Source organism: Mchenga conophoros, linkage group LG15 (assembly GCF_057382185.1).
Source record: "Mchenga conophoros isolate Kocher_MC1m ecotype Shallow Benthic linkage group LG15, M_conophoros_male_GT1.1, whole genome shotgun sequence".
NCBI classification, from domain to species: Eukaryota; Metazoa; Chordata; class Actinopteri; order Cichliformes; family Cichlidae; genus Mchenga; species Mchenga conophoros.
In genome coordinates this window covers 30,304,848-30,330,385 of record NC_140540.1, presented here as the reverse complement: position 1 = coordinate 30,330,385, position 25,538 = coordinate 30,304,848, and the positions used below count along the sequence as shown (strand labels likewise).

The 25,538-nt window shown below is 40.0% G+C and overlaps 1 protein-coding gene across 2 annotated transcripts in view; it reads left to right on the top strand.

Annotated features, from left to right (window-relative positions):
• Positions 1-25,538, top strand: part of enah (ENAH actin regulator) — a 144,709-nt gene that overhangs the window by 24,978 nt on the left and 94,193 nt on the right. Inside the window, exon 1 of one of the 2 annotated variants that reach the window (XM_085248257.1) lies at positions 23,275-23,503. The exons of the other annotated variant lie outside the window; for it this stretch is intronic. Coding sequence (XP_085104383.1) covers positions 23,490-23,503 — 14 coding nt within the window. The 5' untranslated portion in view covers positions 23,275-23,489. Of the gene's footprint in view, positions 1-23,274; positions 23,504-25,538 lie in introns of those variants that run through there. 2 annotated transcript variants of the gene reach the window in all.

Below are 25,538 nucleotides of genomic sequence, written 5' to 3'. Positions count from 1 at the left end.
ACAGAGTTCTTGCTAGCAAGGCAGCTCCCTACTGAGAGACTCGCACTAAGAAACTGCCCCGGTCTTTATTTATACTTCTGTGTGTGTGTGTGTGTGTGTGTGTGTGTGTGTGTGTGTGTGTCCTGCTGATCAAAGGGTCATAAAACATGAAAGCACAAAAGGTACATCCTTGGTCATAAAGAGGGTAGTCTCCCCCACCCTAGATGGCACGGTGAGGAAGTCCAGCAGTTAAAGCACTTAGACTAAAACAGACATAGCTACGTTAAAACAATAAAACAAGGTACGACCTCTCCCATGCTCCCAGGATGTGGGGGTGAACCAAGCCTGCTAAAAATCACACATCCTGTCACTACCAAATAACTACAAACAGCATCCTACCATAAGCAAACTTATATCACTAAAAGATTATACTGACTACTAAATACAATTTTCCATTGACATAGATCGCTTGCTCTCTTGCTTCCCAGAAACTCCTGAGTGTTGGGCATGATCAAAAAAGGTGACCAAGGGTTCTTTCCACCTCTTTGCATTTATCACACAATGAGGAAATGGATGGAAAAATACTGGCTCCATTTCAGAGAAATGCAAACGATGAAGGACTTTGAACTGGCATTAACAGAGCACTCTTTAATCTTCTTCAACACATAGGCCCATAAATCATCTGATATATCTACTTGTATGTCAGGTTAATGGAGATGCACTACTTCAAAAACAAGCTGATTGACGTAAACCTTTTCACTGGGTAAACTGTTGTTGTTCAGTGTAGGGATAGTTGAGTGTTTGGGTCAGGACACAAGGACAACAAATATGCTGTCCTTGTGTCCTGACAAGAATAATTTAATCATTTCTTGTTAAATCAATTAAAATACTTTGGGAATACTACCAATGAGTGCTCGTCTAATCTCAGATATAATGATTAAATGTGACTTTATGTATGTAAACAGCAACATAGGAGATTGTCTATGATTTATCACAATTAATTTTTGTATTATGAGAAACGGGTTTTTATGTAATTGCCAGTTTGACCCATCTGTGACCGTGGCAGACTTTAGTAGCAGGTTTTAGAAGCAGTGTTGGTACTAAATTCTTGACGATCTCCTTTTGCAGTAATAAAGAAATGACAGAAGTAAGATAACTTGACCTTTATTGGATGAAATGGATGTATACAAAGTGTAATTCAACTTGCAGTTGAGAAGGTGATAGATCACATCCCATGTTATTGGAATACTCAAAATTCATTAATCACAATACTGTTGTATTCTGAGTGATGTGCTCTAATGACATTGTATTGTGTATTCCCACCTAACATTTCTGAAAGTGTGTTTCAGAGAAATTAATTAAACTGAAAAATTTAACATAGAATGTAAAATGAAGTTTCTTGTAAACTGTAGAATATCAATGAAGGGTTTAGTTTAGAAATAATCTTTTTAATTTTAATGTCATCTCACTAATGCAGTTATTTTCAAGAGTAAAACGGTATTTATTGTTTAAAAACCATATTTACTCTTTAAATAAATCTGTTTACATGTTTGTGAATGTCCTTAAACTTCCACAAAGTCAGTCTGATAATCTGTGTGTGCATATGAGAGAGAGAGCGAGGGAGAGAGAGAGGGGGAGACCTAAAGCAGTGTCTGTCCTTCATCCTACACTGTGTGAGCCAAGTCTGCTCTTATCAGCTCAAGATAAAGAGACGCTTCATTCTGACCGCTCATCTTAGCCAGCCTCTATTCTCTTTTCTCCTTCTGTCTTTTCCCTTTGGAAGCATGCTTTCCCTCCTTAACCTCTAGATTTTTTTTTTTTATCATTTCATTTCATCTTCTTTCTGTTTTTTTTTGTTCAAATGTGAAAGACTTCTCAGAAACTCAGTTTTTTGGGTGTACAAATTCACACATTCTATGTTTCTGGTGTTACAGGGCCACAGAGTGATGCAAAGCTTCAATCTAGCTTTCTGGTTGATGCTCTTTGTGGTTTAAGTATGCTACGTCTGCTTTTTACATAATGAAAATCATCGTTATCAGAGTTCTTAAATCTGATAAATGTTTTTCTTTCCTACTGTTATTTCTTTCTCATTGTAACTGTTGGGGTGCATGTTACAGAGTGGAATGTGTGTGGGGGTCTTTTGGGCTACAATTTTACAGAGATCCCTTAAAGTGTCATGGCCCAGCCTTCTTGTAATATGGCAGTTAGACGTGGTATTTACTTCCACAGCTGTCTTTATGAGCATTTAAGTCCACCTTTTGTAAAAGTTATAACTTGTTAGCTAGGTGGAATTGTTATCATGCTTCTTGAAAACCCTGTTTTTAGGGTTACGCCTTGCTTTTAGGATTAGGTTTGTTTGGCCTTGATGCTTGTTGGTGGTTTATGGGAACTTGATGCCTGTCTACCTTCAGCGTTTTGTTTGTGTTTTTGGTTTTGCACTTCATCCACTCTGAGTGAACTCCCTGCACATTTCTGGCCCACTTGAAAAACAAACTCAGCCAATCATTTGACCGAGTTTGGGTGAGTGAAAGCTTCTCTCCGTTTGATCTGTGTATTTATGCCCCTGCACGCACTGAACTAACACAGCAACTTTTAACCAAAATCTGAGAACTACGTGGTACCAGGGTCCCCTGCAATCCAGCCACCAAGTTTGAAGTGAATCAGATGAATGGTGAAGAACAGACAGTGACGTACATCCAGGGTTTTCAGATCTTTGACAAATAAACAGTTTCCAGCATGTAAAACGCATCAGTTGTTCTGTCTCTCACTTTTTTCCCTCTCTCATTCTTATTTTCCTCTTCGTTTCTGTTGTTCCTCTACCACGTCTTCTTGCTCTTGATCACTTTTCTCAGTTTTCTCTTCATTTCTCACGCCCACACTAACAGATGGGTTGCAGCCATTGTTTCACACGGCAAACATGGCCAATTTTTCAGGGTTTTGACAGCAGTTACAGTGCGCTCAAATCTGTGAATATAGCTGAAAGAAGTTTGCAACTTCCTCGGCCTGGTGTTGGGAGTTATCACAGTGCAGTTCCAACAAACATACAGTCTGCATTGGAGAATTAGGCCTCTCTGGCATTGAGTGAAATCACTGCAGAGTAAAGAGCACACACTCGGAGAAAGACGCTTAGCAGCGCTATCTGAATATTAACACGGTTGTCTCACTGTCTTGTCTTTGCATACATTTTGAAAATGATAAACCCAACTGTACAGTTTTCACTGTTCGCGTAGAGAAAGCGGCGAGTCTGGGTCCAGTAGAATCAGTGTGCTGAATAACTGTGGAGGGGAGGACTGACTATAACAAGTGTAGTCACAGACCTGTGTCATATGCTGGTTTTAAAATAAGGAGTTCACAGGAGGCTGCGATTGGGACTTCCATAAATATTTTCACTAACTCAGAAAATGCAGAGCAAAGGGAAAGTCAGGTGAGAGGAGGGGAGCTGGCAGCTTCATAAGAGCTTGTTTCTTTTGCTGACGTATTGGCGGCGCTCCTGTTGTCTTTGTCAAATTCCTTGCTGAGAGTAAAAATCTCCTGTGCAAACAGCCAGTGGTATGCTCAAAGGCACTCTTATCTGCTTTTTGCAAAGAATTCCAAGCATAAGCTGTGAAGTTTGAATATTAATCACTTTAATGAAGCACCATAACACCGTGCGATGTACAGATCGAGCCTTTTACTCGGGGCAAGGGTTTGTGCAAAAAATAGTGTCTGCTGCCGCTGTAATATGTAATGGTGCACGGTAGAGATTACCAATTTGTTTTCACTGTTTGCCGTTACCTAACGCAGAGGATTCGGCCTATAAAAGGGCTTTTATTTCGTCCACCAAGTACTTATGTAACCTTCTATTCACTCTAATCCCATCCTGTAAAAAAGCAAACAAAAAAACAGTTTCTATAAGTTTCTCTCAGCATTCATTCAACATGAGAAGGCGGCATTCTGTAAAAAGTGATGTTTAAACTAAATGATTTAATATATTGACTTTCTTTTCCATCTTGCACTGATGTTACCACAGGCTGAGACTTGGCCATCATGTCTTCCTTTGTACAGCCACACACACACTGAAAAATACTATGATACCTTTACTTCACTCTGTTTGTGGGGATCTGGTTTTCAGTTTTGGGTCAGCTTGTTGTTTGTAACTTCACCTGGGGAATACTCTGTGTAGGGGTGAATTTGGCCAATGGTAGAGATTTTGACTCTACCGCAATAGCACATGTGGATGGTGTCATATGCGCCTGTTTTGGTCAAAAGCATTGCAGTGGCTGCAAGCAATATAATCTGGAAATTGTGCCGGGCGACAGTAATAGCGAAGAGACGAAGCACGTTTTAGAAGCCAAAAACGGCACTTCCTCCACTTGTGTACCGTTGATTCATTGTTGAATTCTCTTGCAGCTGCTCTTTTCGCATGACTTACCTCGTATCGTGGATGGATTATCTCAGTTGTTCTCCTGACTGAAGTTTAGTCTGTTTACAGCATCCTGCCATGCGGTTGCATTTGATCCTAACCATTGGGGAACCCTCACGTTAACTTTTATCGAGTGGGGAAAAAAAGTTAGCATTCATCCTCCAGCATCACTGTTTATGTTATGCTAACATAGCTGTGTTGCTAGCGATCACGTAGCACATCATTATATACCAGCTAGTCCAACTTCAGTAACCCTAAAAAAGTCGGTGCTGTTTAGTTTTCTGTCTTTATTTATGTTGGAAGTGATAGCAGAGCTGTACTTTTTAATTTTTTCAGAAATCTCTCAGTCAGAACATGGTATATCATATTTAGGTGGAAACTAGCAAGCTAACTTCCTGCTAACTCAATTAAATTGACTAAATTCTGTTTTCATGCATGCCTGGATGTTAAACTTAATTGTTACACCTGGTAAAGCAGCAATGCTGATCATTTTATTAAAGATGAAAGAATTTGGACAGCTTTTAACTCTCAGTGATCCTGCAGTGTTCCTTTGACTTTGGGGCCCGAAGCGGACTGAGTTTTGGACCTAGATTACTCCACGAGGCTCCTGACTACGGCAGCCGTAATGCTCCGACAATCCATCAAGCGGTGCAGCTTCGTAGCATTTTTTGACAGGTTTTTGAGTGCTGTGTACCATATAAAATTGGTTAGAGGTCAGTAAACGCAACCAGAATTCATACATAAGGTGCACTGGATTATAAGGCGCACTGTCGTTTTTCTTTTTTTTTTTTCTTTTTTGGAGAAATGGATGGATGGGCAGTTCTCTCTCAGAGCACAACCGTGCATTGTGTGAAGTCATAGCACAAGACTGAAAAATGTGTATGGTGATTGTTTGAGTCTGTGATTACTACCAAAGCCCCAAGTGGCACTTGGAGCAGCACTGAAAGCTTGTGGTCCAGTTGATTAGGATTCTTATGGTGGTCTGCATCTGAGACTTCTGCCAAAATAAGGTACTGAGGTTTCCTTCATTTTCTTTCACAGCAAGTCCTTACTGACTGTTCTGTTATTTATTACTGCTTCCTTCAATAAGGATTATGTGACAGTGAGTCATGAGATTTGCCCAAGTGTTTGTTTGTTTGGTTTTTTTTGGTTTTTTTTGGTGTGTAATCTGTAGCTAGGTGCTATATCACGTTGCACTTAGTCACCATTGTGCTTTTGCATCATGGGATTCACTGGCTCGCTAAAGGGTAGCAGAGGGAAATATAATGTGTGTCTCATGAATCTTTAGATGAGCTGCTTAAGGCTTCATGAAGGAACATGGAAGTTGGTTTTTTTTCTTATTTTTCCTTCAATTTAAACAATTATTTCTATAGAATTATGGCTATTTCCCTGAGGGCTTTTCACAGCAGCCAAGCACCTTAATAAAACCAAGAACACATCGACCCCCTGTTAAAAGTGCACAATCTAATTCTTTTGAACTGTTGCATTAATTAATAATTGCTGTTGCTGGAGTTTTTAAAGTTGCAAAGTGAGGATGAAATTAAAGCCAACTCTAATAAAAGGACAAACACAATAATTAATGGAAGCCTGCATTGCAGTTTTAAACACTGCTAGCAGCTAAAAGCATTAATGTGTAAGTGGTGACACAGCTTCTCTTCCTCTCTGCAGGATGGATTCCTCTTTGCCTCTCCACCATCATTCAGCTGATTAAAAACCTCTCTGCTTTCCATATCAGTCTCTCCATCTTTGTCCCTATATTTCAGCACAAGTCTGGATCCAAAGTTCTGGACTCTGATCAGCATTGGTTCTTTCATAACATATAGTTGGTGACCTGTGAAGGCCCTGGTTGGGATGGATCTTTATGCAGTCCTTTTAACATCAGTAGAGCTTTAACAGTTCTGCTTTGTCTTGTAATCCCCAGGAAATTGTAAGTAATGATGTGACTACATTGGTACTAGAGCTGGGCGATATATCGAGTTTTTAAAAAATATCGATATATTTTTATACGAGATATAAGATGTGACCATATCCTTTATATCGATATAGTCTATGTTACGTTATAATTATACTTGCGGAGCCGCAAGTTTGCCTTTCTTTCGTCCACTTTCGTCTTTACGCAACGTTACTCGGCCTCGCCTCTCCTTCGCTGAACACAACTCCCCCTCCTCCCCCATCGCTTCACCTGCAGGAAGCGACAAGATGGACACGGCAAATCTCCGTTAACGAGTTACTGCGCATCGCCCCGTGCGTGGGGCTGGACGGCGTCAACGTGTTAGCTAGCTAACCACGCTAACGAGCTAACCACGCTAACGCCATGCAGCCCAGAGGTGCTGCACGGACTAAAATCCTTTCATTTTCTCAAAAGTTGACAGCGCGCCTTATGTATGAATTCTGGTTGTGCTTGATGGCCGCGAACCGATTTTATGTGGAACACGGCGCTCAGCAATCTGTCAAAAAATGTTTTAGTACGACTTTGGTAAGCTACGGAGCTGCACCGCTTGATGGATTGTCGGAGCATTACGGCTGAGCCTCGCGGAGTGATACCTACTGTGCTTCAACGTAATATTACCTTACTGTGTATAAGGACCATAAATGGCACCTGTTAAGAGACGTGGTTGCGAAGCGGATTACAAACTCCAGGCTGTCAGTCACGCAGTACAAGTTGGGAACAGAGCAGCTGTGAAATCTGTCTTTGTTATAGTGCTCGTCTTTTACTTTACATTTTGACTGCACATTTGTGAGCTTTTTGTTATGCACAAAAACAACATTGTTTTCTTTTATTTATGGAGCATTATTATTTAATAAATGCTCATAATTTATTTTTGAGTAAATTTTATGTACATCTGCTCTATGTTAATAAAAGTGCCTGTGTGACATCTGGGACACAGCTTTGACTAAGAACTCTCTTTTTGTTCTTACTTTATGGCTTTAAAAAAAGATATATCGAGATGTATATCTTATATCGCCATCCAGCTAAAAAATATCGAGATATGAATTTTGGGTCATATCGCCCAGCCCTAATTGGTACCCATTTTTGTGGATCTTCAGAAGGAATGGGGAAATTCAGCCAATGAGGATACTTTGGAGATGTACTAAGAATCATGGTAGAATGCGAAGTAGTTGGACAGTTTAAAAAAAAAAAAAAAAAAAAAAATGAAGTTAATGTCAATAACTCTCTTACTTCAGCAAAATTCTTTGTATATTAGTACATTATGACTACTTCTTTGTGTTCTTCAGGGCATCAAATAACCTAAAGAACCCACAACAACGCAAGCATGAATAAGATGGGGTTTCCCACAGATTCTGTTTATTGTGGAGACTGAAGTCACTGTAGGCTTGGCTTGTTGGCACATGAACCAGTTTTTGCTGCAAGTTCTGGCTAAAGTAGCCCGCCAGTTCAGAAGGACCGCAGCCACCAGCTGCAGTTAGAAATGGTGGACTTTGAGTATATTTGAGTACACTGGGTACAAGATCCTTGAGAAGCAGCTGAATGATATAAAGAATCGCCACAACAACAACGTGACGGAGCCAGACGCTAGTGAAAGAACTCGACAGAAGGATGATGTGCAGTAACTGAACTTTCAGAGTAAGAGCATGAAATGAAAAGATTAAAGTTGGTGTGAGGGTGAGGAGGGGAGGGGGGGGGGGGAAACTAAAGAGAAACAGTCGACCACTTTGCTCCAAACTACTATATCGGTAACTGTGAGGTGAAATTTAGCAGAGACATCAGCAATAGATTGTATATGTAAAAACATACATGGCCTCTGAGAATACACCTACTGCTTTGTGACATGAAGGCTTGAGGTTGTTACATTCATCCTCCATTGATGTAATGTTTTCAAGAAGTGGATCTGACCCAGAAGCTGTGACAAAGCATGGCCTATAGCATACCATGCTTTTTCTGTTGTACTATAAGTGAAACTGTAATTAACTAAATGAGCACCGTGCTGTATTAAACAAGACGTGAAACTTGCAGTAGAGTTTGTTGACATTGAGCTTATAAACCAAGATTGGTTTGGCTATTTTTCTCCTCCATTTTCATACTGCTGGACTCCAACCTCTGCCACCAGCAGACTAGCCCATTGTTGACCATTAGAAAGAATACAGGTTTGAAGAAAATGTGGCTTTTTTTTCCCTTTTATGTTCAGTTTTAGTGCTCACAACATTTTGTTGTTAGAATCTGACCACCGAGTTGCTGCAAACCCATCAAAGATGTCTCCACTTCCATGTTTAGGAGCTTACAATTGTATGTTTAGAATTTCTGTTTCTCATTATGTCTGCAGATGCCATCTGCCTGTCACAGTCTTGTAATGGCAGCAGGCTGCGTAACAAAACACAGACTGCACGCACACTGGCACAGCAAGGAAACGCTCCATGAAAGTCCTAAATACACCAGTAGGGCTCACAAACAGACTCCTGTGCAAGTGGAATTCCACAGGCTCGGCACAAACTGGAGGCTGAGTTTGAACAAAAACTTTTTCTCTGCTTTTTAACTGGCGAAGAAGAAAGCTTTGAATACTGGACACTTATTTAGGTAAAGGATGCTTGAGGTGAGATTTCAAAGAGTGTGTGTGTATGTTGGTGCATCCCTGCAGTATATCCCCCTCCTTCAGTGAAGCCGAAACTCAGGCTGTGGTGTATCTATTTTTTGAGCAATGTGACATAAGTGTCTGTTCTTACTGTGTGGTGTTGAATTTGCTCTGAGAGGATAAAGAGGTCATTCCTGAATGCAAATAAGATAAAGACAGAATTCTTCTGTGCAGCCTGTCATATGCATACTGCCCTCAGCTGATGAATTCAGCACCCCTGAGCCACGGGGTGGCTGAGGTAAAACAGGTTGACTACCGGAAGGTTGCTGGTTTGAATCCCTGCCTGCTCCAGTCTGCATGCTGACATTGTGTTAACATTTTTCCTTTTCTCGGCTCTTGTGAAATGGGAGAGTTCATGCTGTGGATTACTTCAAGTAGAAAATGACAAAGGCTCATTTTATCTTGAAGTTTATTTGTGAGTACAGCCTGAGATGACTTTGTTTCAGACTCTAATGAGCATGACTGAGAAGAGGAAGATGGTGTGTGTAATATGCAAATAATGTTTTTTATTTTATTTTTTAGAAGCACTAATGCAGTTCGATTAGTAAAACTGCTTAATGTCATCAGCACGACAAGATTTAAGCATGCAATTAGTTTACCTTTTACTGTAGGTGCAAAATTCACTCCCTCCAACTATTTTCTTGTTCTCCACCAGCTCCTGAGGGAGAGATCTTGCTCTGTAGCTGCTAAGAGCTTCACTGTGTTCGGAAGCCTGCTTCCTAACTATGCTGGGTTGGCAGAATCCAGTGGTCTGTTTAAAATGTCTTACTGAAACAGTTTGCTGCGAATCGGGGGCGAAAGAGTTGAAACCCGCACAAAGAGCTGAAAGAGGCTAAAATGCACATTTTGCATTCACTTTTTTTTTTTTGATTCACTGTTAAATACACAAATCGAAACAGCTTAAAATTGATATTAGGAATGGATTTGGTAATTTTTCTTTTCCTTTTTTTTTTTAAGTCTTAAACTTTACTGCCTAAAACCTTGGTGAGCAAAACATTAACTTACTGACTGTATATTAATGCAATTACAACATTACCACTTTTCCTCTGGTTAAAATCTGTAGCTTGATGGTTGTGAGTGAACAAAGCACACATGCTCAAAAAAGTGGTAAAGGATGATCATAGAAGGCTGAGGAAACGAAGGCAGGCTTTCTGCACATTTCTTACTCCTTGCCAGACTAACGCAGCCTTTTCCTTTGTCTCTACACCATTTCTATCATTGAGTGTTGTTGTGTCAACAGCTGAGGACCCGTTGGGTCAGACTCTGGTTTCTGCAGCTCTGTCTGCAAGGATCCGCTTTGGGTCATAAAGTTTGTGCCAAACCCTCCAAGTAATATGATTTAGCATTTCTTTCATGTTTAGCTTCCAGATGGAATTGGAGTCCTTTCACATCATGGAAAAATTAATTATTGCCCCTGTTGTGGAGAGGAAATGTTTGTCTCTTACCATTAGTCTTTTACCCACTCTGTGTTCTTTTGTGTCCACATGTAACCACACTTACAGTTTGATAGATGGGACTCATGGTGCTTACAGTAGCAACAGAGTGTTGCTACCAAACACAGCAAACATTTGCTGCTTTGCCAAGTCAGCAGTGTGATGCTGTGATGATCAAGATTTTTGCTTTTTCATGTACACACTCACCCACATGCATGCTTACAGTTTGGTTGTCAGTGTGCTCACACCTTATTATTCTGAATTGGGTGTAATAACTTGTGTGTGTGTGTGTGTGTTGTACTTCATAGTAGTTGTAACAATTATATCTATACCAAAAGTTAAAGGGTGACAAATGTTTAACAACCAGATTTTTTTTTTTTTTTTTTTTTTTTTTTTTTTTTAAACTAGCCTGATCAATCGGCGTTAACAAAGTTTAATAATGCTGTTGCTTTCTTATTGCTTTTAAAAGCCTTAGTTTCAGGCTAACCCAGCTAAACTGAACAGTAGTTTAGCTTCTTTAGTTCTTGAGTATTCCACAAATTTCAACACAGTGTCCAGTCGCTCATAGCAAGTTTTACCCTTATTTGAAATGTGTTGATGCATGCTTAATCATCCAGATAATGAAATCACAAAATTTCTAGCGTTACATCCAGATGAAGGAAATCAACTTTTTTGGACTTATTCGAAAGGGTGACTGCAAAATTTGTCTGTGATTGTTAGCTACCTCAGTTTGTGAAAGCACAAACACTGAGCAAAGCCAAAACACAAGTAGCATTGATTTGAAAAAATGTCGCAATGTCTAGGCAGTTAGTCCTAGCCTTTCTGCGTTTACAATGTATCCATCTGTTACTAGCTGAAACTTTTGGGGGCCACGATATACTCACAAAACAGTTCATGTAGTTGTATTTAATGATGTGAAGGCACTTGTGCACAAAAAGTGTGGAAATATGCAATTTTGAGATGTATCATTACTCTTCAGTTTGGATGACTGAACATCTTATCCTCATCCTGTCTGTAAGGCTGAACCCAGGCATGCTCATTTCCACTAATTGTAGCTGTATCCTTATTCTCTGATCACTACCCAAGCTTAGCTTTCTGTTCAGCACAACACACTGCAATATTATTCACAGCAGATGCTGCACCCGATCCATATGCCAATCTCTTGCTCTACTCTCCCCTCTTTGTTGATCGAGACCCCGAGATACTTACTACCTTAAGTAGAGGAGTTTAACTCCTCCTTAACCTGGAACTATGTTCTTAAAAGCTAAAAACAAAATGACTTGCAAAGGGCAGCCACTGTAATCAATGATCTTGTGGCTGGGGGACAGTAAAAATTAATTAGCCAGCTGCTGATGGTTTGGACTGGTGATGATGGTACTATCAAACGCAGTTGGTGTCTATTTTCAACAAAAGCGATAAAGATGCTGTTGTAGTTAAAATGTAGCCACAGCACAGAGGGGTCCCATTACAGAGTTGTAGAGCTCAGATGAAAGAAACATTTTCTTTAGCATTCACAACAACAGTTTACATTATTGTAATCATGATTAAAACCTTTACTAGTAAAAATCCTGGTCTTTGTCTTCTCACATTCACCACCAAGGGCTAGTAAAACTGATTCACTGCCATAAGTGGGCAGTGAGAGAAATGTGTTGGACACTTGATTGCCCCATGCTATCCCTCTGGCTGTATAGGTACCAAATTGCCCTAGCAACAGGCCTGATACCCAATACTAAAGCACCCCCCACCACCTAACCCCAGGAGGATGCGGTCAAATGATCTGTCAATGTCCACAAACATGTAAACTAGTTGGGCAAACCCCATGCACCCTATAGTATTCATAGTGTGCCCCATACCCCTTCTTCTATTGGGATAGATGGTGATAGTATAATTATTTTTGTTGCGTCCCGAGTTAATAGAATTTTATTAAATTCATACCTAAAGAGGAAGCAGTTTGGGATTAGTTCCTGTTGTCAAGCCAGCAAGTCAAATAAATGCCCTGAAGTTTCAGCATAACGCTACCTCTGACCAATGTAACCATTTGAGCTATATTTATTGAGGTTTGCTTGTGTTTAAGATGATGACCAAAGCATTGCGTGCTATTGATTGTTAAAAATAGCCAGTATTTATAAAAAATGAGTCAAAGGGATATAAGACTTCAATTATATACACTTGCATTTAGATAAACATAAGTGGAAATGAAAGGTGTCTCTTGTACACGCAGCTTTAAATGGAAACGGCTGTAATTTCTCCTACACGATCTTGAGCTCACACACTCAGACGCTGACCGGTTGCTTAGTTGGCTCTAATCCTCTAGTTCATCGGCCCTTTCCTCTCCAAGGGAATGAAAAGTACATCACCATAGAGACCACATCAATGGCCCATTAGCATGAGAGGTGAAGAGAGGAGAGACTGAATGGAGAGGGGAGCGAGAGAGTTTAGACTGGGAAAAGAGATACTGAACGAGAAATGGAGCAAAGGAATGAACAAAAGGAGAATGTGTTTAAAAGAGAGGATGGGAAAATGTGGCAGTGGGAAACTTTAAAATAAATGATACATTGGCTCTGTTCAGTCAAGGAGGTTTATTGCTATGGATAATTCTGCTTTCCTAACTATGTCTGCTCTGTCTTTGCTTTGTTTAACTATGTTTGTTTTTTGTTTTTTTTTAAATATTCAAAAGTTACTGGCAGTTTGGATCTCTACTCATAAAATGCACTTGTAAGTAAACTTCATTTGGAGTACCTTTGCATCTGATTGCCAAAACACTATTAAAGGTACCTGTTGTTGTTGTTGTTGTTTTTTGACGTTTTGACTAGACATGAATTAGTCTTACAATATAGCTACATACATTTCATGTGTCACTACTCTAAAGTGATACTTTATCACAGCAGTTTATATTATAACTGCCTGGGAAATATTTTTCAAGGTTTTTACAATGAACAGCCCAGGTATTGTATACAAACCTCAAAGTTTGTTTCGACTGAACATGTATGCGCTTTTTATGCACTTGAGACCCTTTTGTGTTGAGATGAGCGAGGCATCTTTACACACACATTGGTTTGGATCGAGATGCTGCTACTGACGCTGGAGCTGGTGAAACTGTGGCCGGTGAGTGTGCTTTTTATAAAACCTAGTATTAGAAAAAACACATTTATAGATACAAACTGAAAGTATTACACTTCTAACACACATTAGCTTACTATTTTTACATGTTAATTCATGTTAGATGGTAGGGCTGCAAACTGCTGCAGTTTTACAGTTGACTTTTTGGCAGATTTCATTTGACATATTGCTAATTAGTTTGAAGCCAAATCTCAGTAAAAGCAGTCACAGTTGAGACTGAGTCTGCAGGGTACAAAAGTGTAATGTTTTTACAGGTAGTCTGTACCTCCTGCTCCCAGAAATAACATTACAGATGACTTACAACATCATACAGACCAAACAATGGACCAGTGGATCCTGAGACTACTGCTCTAGAAAACAATAGGGAAAGCTGTTAACGACACTGATGATTAAGATTTAAACATTGGAATTCCATAAAATGACACTTTCTTTTGAAGGCCAAACTACTACATTTATTTTAGGATTTTGTGTATCAGTTGACAAAAGCAGCACTGGCAGTGATTAAGAAGGATTATTTCTTTTAAACTTTTGTTCAACTACATCACAATGAAAAGATGCTATTTCTATTTGGGTTGTGTGAGCTCGACCCCCATCCACCCCTCCTCTCAGATGAGCATTCTGCAGACAGCTAAGCTATTTAACAGCTGTCTTAAAGTACTGTATCAGGGGGACGCAGCAGCAAATATAACTGACTTGCAAGAGCGTGGAAGAGACACTGGATTGAACTGATTTTTGAAGCGTGCGTGTTCTCTATAAGTTTTCTGACCTACATAGCCCCATTAGGATCATGGCCATCAGTCACTGATAGACTTATCTCACTCATCCTTGTGTTTGTCTTCCTAAGGTTAGTATATCCACTATACGTTGATGATAAACAGAATGTTACTGGAGACGAACACAAAGGCTCACAGCTCCTGCATGCTCCCTCTCCCTATTACATCCATGCTATGTACTTGTGATTCACTTAAATTTGCTCTGTGCTCTATATTAGATGCCATTTGCCAGAACAGATTGTAACAATTCAACACACCGTATTTTTCGGACCATAAGGCACACTTTCGATGAATGGGCCTGTTTTCATACATAAGGTGCACCGGATTATAAGGCGCATTAAGCAAAACAAAACGGGCAGATAAATGGTAAATGGTCTATATTTATGTAAAGCGCTTTACTAGTCCCCGAGGACCCCAAAGCGCTTTACATATCCACTCATCCACCCATTCACACACTGGTGATGGCAAGCTACATTGTAGCCACAGCCACCCTGGGGCGCACTGACAGAGGCGAGGCTGCCGGACACTGGCGCCACCGGGCCCTCTGACCACCACCAGTAGGCAAAACGGGTGAAGTGTCTCGCCCAAGGACACAACGACCAAGACTGTCCAAGCCGGGGCTCGAACTGGCAACCTTCCGATTACAAGGCGAACTCCCAACTCTTGAGCCACGATTGCCCCAGATAAATCAAACTTTACTCAACTCATTCTTCTTGCTTCCTCCACTTCCGTACCATTGATTCATTAATGTTGAATTCTCTCGTAGCTACTCTATTCCCATGTTGTTGCAGTACAGTAATGACTAACTAGAGCTGTGATATGAACAAAAATCTCATATCCCGATATAAGACATTTATCGTCCCGACAACGATATCACAATAATTTTACATTTTCTGTAAATTCTGTGAATCTTGGGCAACTCAACTTGCGTAAAGTTTTCAGCTGGGCGTCGTGTACCAGTGTTTTGACCAATACGTGAAACTATACATAGTTAGACATAAGTTGTAACGACCGCCATTTTCTTTGAGTCTGAGGTGGGGACCGGTTTCCTGCATAATTTGCATAGTACAGTTTTCTGGTCTGTGTCAGACTTTTCATAATCACACCGTGTCCATGATACAGAGGCCCCTTGTTTTGAAATAAGGTGCTCGATTGCAGTGTGGGGAAAAAAAATGCACAGAAATAAATTATTTTTCAAGAATAATTAAATAGATTCAACATCTTTCTTCAACAGTATTGCAGAATTCACAGATGGTACCTTCCCAAAGGAAAAAGTACTATTGCTTACTAGGGTATATTAGACTTAACAGTTACTATATACAGTAATGGACTTCTATATTTTACATCAGATTAAAACTTTGGGTGTAAGATTCAGATAATTATTTATTAAAAGCCAGACATTTTAAATGAGAATAAGAAAGAAAAGTATGTCTTTGTGCCCCCTTTTCCCTGTTAATGCCCTATCGGCCCCCCTGGCTAAACTTTGCTAGATCCGCCCCTGCACAGTTACCAGCCGTCAGCTGCGTAGAAAAGAATCCTGGTGTAGAAAGTAATAATAAATAAATTCTAACAACGGCTTATCAAGCTTAATAATGCTGCTGTTGTTCAGCCGCTGGTTTCCTCTTTCTGGTGCAAAGTGGGCCAAAAACAAAGAGAGACGGACTTGCGACAGAAAAGCCGATCAGCTGATCATTAAGCAGTTTCATGATTGAAGCAGGAGAGGGAGGGAGAGAGAGAGGGGCAGTCCCTCCATATATTGGTTGTTAAGCTTAACATGGGAATGCTTTACAAACATTCAGAGATGAACTTACACACTCGCTTTACTTCTCTCTGGGATAACTTCCTCAGAGATGAAATGCCGGATTGCTAGCAAGGCTACACACAGCCGCTCTATCACCTGATGCATACTGCTGCAACGTGCTACGGTTATGAGCCGAGTTACGCCATGTAGCAAGTTTTGTGAGGTGCTTTTTTTGATATTTAATGGATCGGATTACATTTTTTATTCCTCGCCGATATCCGATCCAGTAATTTGGGTCAGTATCGGACCGATACGATACGTAATATCGGATCGGTCCATCTCTAGTTGCCACAACCATACATGCCAACCCTCCCGATTTTTCAGGGAGAATACCGAATTTCAGTGCCCCTCCCGAAAATCTCCCGGAGCCACCATTCTCCTGAATTTCTTCAGATTTTCCACCCAGATAACAAAATTGAAAAACTATATGCAGAATTCATAGCGCAACCCAGCCAATTCCAGTCTCCAACAACGGCGGCAGCTACTTAGTTTTAATATTACTCTTATTTCTCTTTCTGGGTCGCAAAAAAACTTTTAACATATTTTCAGGTAAGAATGTAGCTGTGTTCAAATATCTGAACCGACCAACACATCGGCTTCAAACCCCCGCGGTCTTTCGCTACTCGGGTTAAACATGATATATAAGTCACTTAGATAACTTAAAAATGTTATTGTTTGGCTTTTTCAGTGTTTTATTTGTTCGTGAATAAATCAGTTTGGCTGAGATTAAAGTTATTAGATTTGATTAAATTAAATTTAACTTTATTAATCCCTCAGGAGGGTTCCTCCGGGTTTTCACACAGCTGAATAAACGCCAAACAGAAAACTGAAAACAGAAGTGAGAGAGTCTAGAGTTTACGCCAGCGCCCGGTTATATTTTAGATAGCAAGGAGCAGACGGCAGAGTTTCACTCCACCGAGGGAGCTCGTGACGTACTACCCAGCTTTCTTTAGACCGCGAAGGCCGGGTCCTCAGGTGGAAGCAGCCTCTGAATTTGGACACGCCCACTGTTTCCAGACATTTAACGTATTTTATTCGATAAATAAACACTGTAAATGTATTTATCCCCCCCCCCCAACAGCTCTTTTGAATTATCTCCCTAGTGTGGCCACAACACCTCACGTTTTTGCCACATGTATCGTGAACTAGTGATGTGTCAGTCGCGAACGAAATGGCTCTTGGAGCCGGATCTTTGACGTGAACGACGTGAGCCGGCTCCTTATCGCGAGCCGTGTTTTGTTTTTTGTTTTTGTGTTTGTTTGTTTTTTCCTTTCTCTCACCCTCTCTCGCACTTTTTTCCCGCTTCACTCCGCATGCGAGCCTTGTGCTTTGAGCTGGGAAGAGGGGGGAGGGGCGGTAGTTAAACTAGCAGTAGCACAGGAACAGAGCAGGATCATAAAGGATTCAGAAACCCATATGACAGAGAATATGCATGTTCTTTTTGTTTTCATATTTTCATTTATATTAATTATATTTTTTGTGTTGTGGTTTGCAGTGTTTTGTGTTGTTTCACTTTAAATTTGTTTAAAAGGGAAAAGCTGAAAATTTAAATAGTTAAAAGTTGAAATGTGAATAGTTGGTTTTTGTATTATATGATTTATTTATTACATTTTATGTGGAGTGAATAAATAAAAGTATATTTACGTTGGCCCCTAGAAACAAAACGTGTACAAACTCCAAAACGTGTACAAACTCCAAAACGCGTACAAAAGACAACCGAAGTGCTCCAGAATGCTAGGTGCAGTGTTGAGCTTTTGTTACCTAGTGGCTACACAAGCCAGGAAGTACCAACGACCGGATTTGGTGTGTGGTAGTAACAGGTAAATGAACTTTTTTTTTTTTTTTTTTTTTTTAATTATTTGAATATATATGAGTGCTTGTGTATAAATACACAAACAATACACATATGCTTTCAATTGTGTAATTTAAGTGATCTAGGTAGCTCTGTTTTGGAAATTAAGTTAACTGTTTTGGAATTTGTACGTGCTTTTTGGAGTTTGTACGTGTTTTGTCTCTAGGGGCCACCGCATATATTTATATATAAACATATATAAATAAAACCTTTTTTTAAAAAATTTTTTTTTTAACATTAGTATTTCCTTTTGTGCATAATTTTATATTATTGCTAATAATAACTTCATTAAAGCAACAACACAACCTGAAGAGCGGCTCTTTTTAGTGAGCCGAGCCGAAAGAGCCGGTTCTCTGAAAGGAGCCATAAATCCCATCACTATTGCAAACCACGTTTCAGCTTTTGTGGAGGTAAAATACGTTCGCACATGACTCCAATTACGCTCAGCCATTGTTGTGAGTGCACACGCCAAGGGGCTGCGAGACAGACAGCCGTATTTCGCACATGACTATGAAAGGCGGAAGAGGAAGTAGTTCCTTTGAATGTAGACAATCCGAATGTTATGGTTTCTTTTCACTGTGTTCCTGTTAATGATAAACTACAAATTTAACCTAAATTACTAAAATATCGATATTTTAATGTGAGAATGTATTCTAGAACATAAATGATTGGTATGGGAGTAGAGCTGGGCGATAGAACGATAACGATATGTATCGCGATATAACTTTTACTCGATAGAGAAATTAAGCTATCGCGATAGACCTCGCCGCTCTTGTCCAAGGTCAGCCAATCCAAATTAAGTAGCGCAGAGCCGCAGCGTCACGGCCGCAGCGTCACGTCGCGTGACTTGTTATGTACAGCACAAGTGCCAAGCCGCACGTGTGTTTGTTTGGGAAGCAGCCAGCGGGTAATGGAGCCAGCGCGTAATGGAGGAAATGAGTGTGCCGACTAGAAAAATCAACCGAGCGTGACCGAAGAGAAAACAGATGATGGTTCCAATGCCGGAGAGATTGTCAAACGGAAGAGCCATAGAAGTTCCGTAGTGTGAAGGTATTTCGGCTATTTCAAGTCTGACAAAAACAGAGTAGCGTGCACTGTAAATTGTGCCGAAAGCAAGTCTGGAAATACAATAAACTGGTGCATGCGTCACACTGCGCCATGTTATTGTTTCAGTGAAATGAATTTCTACAATACTGTTACTGTTAATTCTACTCTCTGCAGTGTTTAAATGCTTACATATACACACAGTTACTGTCCCTCCACACTTACGACTCGGTTCTGCTTCTATGCCCCAGCTTTGTTTACTTTTTCCCACCGAGGCTTCTAGACTTCTGATTGGCCAACATTTAGGCACGGTTAGGAATCTAGCGCCACCTGCTGCTTTGGCATGTTCATAGCAGCGTTTTCCTTCATTTCTGCCTTTATGTGTGGACGGGATTATTTTTAAAACGAAAACGGAAAATCTCCGTTTTCAAAAATACCCGTGTACGTGTGGACGTAGCCTCAGTCTCTGACTGGAAGCGCTAATTCGTCATTCGGCTTTTGTCAGACTAAAGTAACTGTTAAAACTGTTTGAAAAGCTCAGCTATACAACAAGGAGAGATTGAGAATTTCCTTTTAGTTCTCAGTTTATTTGATATTGACAAAAGTTAGTCAGTTTTGTCTGTTCTTCTGTAAAACAAACTAAGATTTATTTTTAGAATTTATATTTTGTTTCTAAGTGGAATTGACAATTTAGTCTGTTTCGTTTGTCTTATTTTGAAACTTAAACGCTTTAGCGGCTGCCTTTTGTGTAGTTTGCAATATTTGCCTTTATTTATCTGAAAAAGTCTCATGTTCCTTAAGTACATCTACCCTGTTGAACTTATTATGGGAAATAAATATTTAAATAAAAACAAGCTGCTGATTATTTCACATTTTACTTGTGAGCAACGGCACATTTAAATCTTACAAATATAGTTATTTGGCTTATATCGTGATAGATATCGTTATCGCCTGAAATGAAAAAAACATATCGTGATATGAAAAAATCTCATATCGCCCAGCTCTATATGGGAGGAATCGATATTTCAGGATCGATCCGCACATCACTAACACATCCGCACATCGTTGTTGCTAACGACAATGCATAAAAAACAGTCGCTTGTCCATCCGTAGTGTGGTTATTTTAAATATAAGAGAAAGAGAGAACTTTAAGAAATTAATATAGCCACTACAGTGACCATCAAAACGATGAAAAACTATTGCCATAAAAAGTTTATTTTGCGACGCCACGAATCAAATGAGAGTGTAATATGAAACGATAGACATTTTCATATCGTCATCTGATAGATATGGTTATATTGAAAAGCCCTATGACTAACCTCGTATTGTGGATGGATTATTTCAGTTGTTCTCCTGACTGAAGTTTGGTCCATTTACAGCATCCTGCCATGCGATTGCATTTGTCAATAACCATCGGGAAACCTCCCGATAACTTTCATCCAGTGAAAAAAGTTAGCATTCATGCTCCATCTTCACTGTGTTTATGTTATGCTAACATAGCTGTGTCGCTAGCAATCACGCAGCACATCATTATATACCAGCTAGTCCAACTTCAATAACCCTAAAAAATTCAGAGCCGTTTAGTTTTCTGTCTTCATTTATGTTGGAAGTGATGGCAGAGCTGTAATTTCTTTCAGAGATCGCTCAGTCGGAACATGCTATATCATGTTTAGGTGGAAACTAGTGAGCTAACTTCCTAGATGAAACTGGATGTTAAACTTAATTTTTACACCTGGTAAAGCAGCAACGCTGATCATTTTATTAAATATGAAAGAATTTAGACTGTTTTTAACTCTCACTGATGACGCAGTGTTCGTTTGGCTTTGGGACTTGAAGTAGATGGAGTTTTGGACCCAGATTACTCCACGAGGCTCTTGACTGCGGTAGCTCCGACAATCCATCAAGCGGTGCAACTTCGTAGCTCACCAAAGTCGTACTAAAACGTTTTTTGACAGATTTTTGAGCGCCTATACCACATAAAATTAGTTCGAGGTCAGTAAGCACAACCAGAATTCATACATAAGGTGCACTCCCAACTTTTGTAAAAATTAAAGGATTTTAAGTGCACCTTATAGTGCGGAAAATACGGTATCATAAAAACATAATCTTTGTCAACTCTTACTTCAGCTCGTAGTGTCAACAATAATGAACGTTATCTGACAATAGCAGAATGGTAGGAGTTCACAAATGTCAGCAAATGACAAAAAGCGGGGTTTCAGATTGAATCCAAAACAGCCTAAGCTAATGATCTGTTGTTGTCTTAAACCAGTATAATGTGACATTATACACAGGTTAATATAATGGGTCATGTTAGCTTGAATTTGGGAAGCTAGATGACTAATTTCCACTCGTGTGTTCATGGTTGCTGTGTCACACCCAAGTCAAATTATATTGTCATTTTGATATTCCGATATACAACATGTAGCTGGTCTCTAAGTTGTTGCACAAAATAGATGCAATGTAGTACACAGTGCAGAATCCAGTTGTCGATGCTAGCTCCAAAATAGTACACTAATGATCTGCGTGCTAAAACTAGCAATTGAATGCCAACTGCAGCTCACTTGGTATCTGTGGGCGTCAATAATATCAATAGTTTTGCAAAACTCTTTGAAAAATGGGTTCAATATTGACCTGACGCACCTTTGAGAATTGTCCATAGAACCTTTCCTTTGAGGACTATAGAGTGAAACACTCCGACTGTATGCTTTGTCAGGCAGTGGGAGGTCAAACACAGGACTTCTATTCCTGCAGTTTCATTGATCTAGTAGCTTTCAGATCATTCCTGTACTTCAGTGCAATCAGGCCCCCTAAATAGCAGAGTATAGTAATTCAAGGCTGAGAATGTTCACATACTTTCATGCAAATGGCCTTTGAAGGCCTTTACTTTTTAATGTAGGCAACTCTGAGATTTTCGCATTGAGTTTCAAATGTGCATTGTTGAATCGATGAAAGGTTCCAATTCAATCCTTCAGACTTCCTTCAAACCATCTAGGTTATGTCAAATCCTATTGATCTGCCCCTCTGATCCCTGTACAAGAACTCTCTTTGTATATAGAAAAGTTTGAAATATGGGAAAAGTGAAACTTCTGTATACTTTCACATTTGTGCACTTGAAGCAAGTCACAGTCTTTAGTGGTCTGATTGTTAGAGGGGGCTTTAGATGCTCTAGAGATGATCTAAGATGTATGATCTAAGGCATTAAACCTACTGTGTGATGACTGCTGCAGTGTTTACCTGTGAGTTTACCTGGGGGAAAAGACAGTTGACTGTTTTTAATTTAGAAATGCTTTATGAGCGTATTTCCCCGAGTTCAGTATTTTGTCAGTGAAAAATGATTAGAGGGGGGAGGGGAGGGAAAAAAAACCCTTTAGTTTCAGCAACCTGAGTATGAACCTGAGCATGCTGGCTCTGTCATGGCTTAATGAAACGCAGGAAGGGGAGAAAACTACTATTAACAGTCGCAGCTGTGCTTTCCCTAATGTGCAATGTCAGTGTGCTGAATGGAGACATCCCTGCTGCATCGTTTCACTCTGAGGGGAAGGAAGAACTAGTTTTATGTCGTGTGTTTCTGTGATGCAGCAGAGGCAGAATGTCAGCAGCACCTCTGTAGACCTCAAGTGTGGTGTTTTTTTGTTTTTTTGTTTGTTTGTTTTTCCTTCTTTTTTGTTGTGGTTTTGTGTAATTATAAAGCCGTTAAAACATAAGCTGCTCTGTGACTGGAATGGCCTTAGCAGATGGTCTAACTTGTTGAAGAGATGTAGAAGGGCACAAATGTCTCTGTTTTGTTTTCACTTTCCAATCAGACTGTTTAAACTGTAAGCAGAGTGGGAAAACTCCCAAAGACTCTCAGATATCGGCACATAATTGTGGATTGTGTCCTTCTGTTTGCAGAACGTCTACCTGACTGGATATCCTAAGAATATAAATAAAAAGTCTAATCCAATGGATTAATTTCATTTGACAAAAAACATTTTATTTTTTTTTGTCCGGGTTTTTAAAAACCTATATAAGGATTTTAACGCTCGTTTTCAGGTTCCTTCTTTGGTAATAGATGGTAAAACATGTCTTGGAGTTGAACCTTGAATTGGGAGACCATTGATAGTCCCCCACATGAGCTAAGCTGATGTGTGCAGGTCACAGTATCTATTTTTGGACTGTAGAAAAAGATTCTTTAACCCCTGACTCATTACACTCCCTACATGCCCCCACCTAGCTGCTCCACTTTTAGCCCAGGCTCCTGTGAGGTGAGTGAGTCCGGGTGGGTGTATGGGCTGAAATGGGGAGGGGGTTACTTCCAGCAGGCCTTGTGGTTGGGTGGATGCCCGTACACTCTCACTTTCTCCCTTGTGGAGTCAAGTCAGTCGTGGAGCCAGGCCAAAGCAGCTGCTCAGTCAGCTAGCCTGTGGAGAAAGTGGACACTAGACCAAACTTTCCCAGCGACCGATTTTCTTGTACAGTTGGTGGAAGTGCCAGATTGAGCGGTTACCAACGCCAGGATGACTCGTGATTCGTAAGTTTCAGCCGGCCATAGCAATGGAGCCGATGTAGGATTTCGGGGTTAACCATATTAACCATTTTCTATGTCTTTACCTACAGTATTATCATCTCCAAAGCAGAGTTGGCAAGTATTTGTAGTATAGGCTCAGGGAAGTGTGATTATTGTGGAGCTCAGTCTCTCTGCCCGTCTACCTGTCTGGCTGAACCATTGCCATTTACCATGGACACTCAAAGTTCAGCTGAAACGCTCACTGCAGCTGTTATCAGCATCCACAAATTCATTCATTATTCGGAGCCCCCCCATCTAAAAAAGCTGCTCTCACCAGTTGAGGAGCTTTCCTTTTTATAGAACTGCAGTAGCTGTTAAACTCAGAGTCCAATCAGAGGGAGTTTGGAGCTCGGTTACAGGATAGGATTCATCTCTTCGTGTGGTGACAGGGTACTTTTCTCCTTTGCTGCTTCTAGAGCTGCCGTTGTTTTTCCTAAAGGACTCTAAAAACCTCTTTGCAGGCTTGTCCTTCTTGGGTTGTTGTTAAAAATGTATGTGATGGTGACTCGGGGTATTTTATCTCTGTGGTGATAGTTCACCTCCTCTTGGCAAATATCTGCTGTCTCGTTAGTGTGAGGACTGCTGATTTGTGCCCTGTGAATCTGCTCGCCACATCATTTTTATACCCTTTGTTCCACTGAGCACGTCTCCCTTCATTTTCATTTGGATGCTTGGCAGCATCAAAGTGATTTCCAAAATGTGTTTCACTGTAATAAGTGGAGGTAATGTAGCTAAATGAGTGATTTTAAACTGGTATTTTGTTCAATGTCCCCACATTCACAACACTGCAAATTTGACTTGGCATCCATCTGCAGATCACCTGCTGCCCCATTTTTCTTTTTTTTCTTTTTTTTTTCTTTCTAGAATGGTTCACCCAGCAACAATGACATCATTGTCCAGGCTGGACATCAGAAGCATTGCAGGTCAAATGACAGCAACACAGAGTTATGCTCCCACCCCACACAGCACCGTGCTGTTCTGTTATGTCTGTACTTCAAACCTCAGACCTAAATCACCACTGAAGGCAACAAAAGCAAACTGCTTTATCTTGGAATTTTCACAGACCAATAAACAGTTTTGCTGTTAAACTCCAGATATTCATGTTGAATATATTTGCTACTTGGTTATAGCCAAAAATCATAGTCATTATAATTTTGTTCAGTAGTGTAACCTTGATTATTCAGTAACTTCACAAATGGCATTTATTTATCATAAAAATGTCTTTTGATATTTACTTTTTCCTTTGATGTTGATACCTTTTAACTCTTATGCCTAAAATCTGACGTGTGTGCCTGGTGCATTCTTACTTATGTGTCTAAGTTTGCAGTGACTCTCTTTATCCTTTGCTATTGTTTTTGATTTATGTATGTTTTGTTTTGTTTTATTTTTGTTGCATATGTTGTTTGTTTAATTTAAGACAAAAAAAAAACAATTAAATGAATGAGAGGTAAAACTTGAGGGGGTAGGGACAAATAAGTAAATACTTCTGCCTACTCCTTTTCAAACAAATAATGGAATAATAGTTTGTAATGATTGTGAAGGCACATGTTTGAAATGTTTGAAATAAAAATGAACTGAACTGAACTATTGCTAAACAGCTTGTAATATGCTTGAATGTCATATAGCCATTAGCTGGAGAAGGCTTGGGTCCAATATGTCAGAGTGGATGACAGCAGAATTCAAACAGAGGACTTTTACATGGTACAAAACTGCTGAATGCTGAATCTCTTGAGTAAAACACTCAGTCGATTAGTGTTTTCTTTGTGAGGCACTTTGATCCTTTTTTTTTCTAAAACTGGGGTTTGTGCTACAGGTTGGTGCAGAAGGTCAAGGTGCAGATGAGAATACCAAAATAATGAAAAAAAGTCCCCACCCAGCATCCGCCTTCTGCTGAACACTGTCGGTTTCAGGTTTTTCTCCTCGGTCCACTCATGTAAAATGATCCATGTGCCTTTCAGTGTACCTGAAAACATCCTGGGAGAGGTATGCAAGGACAAAG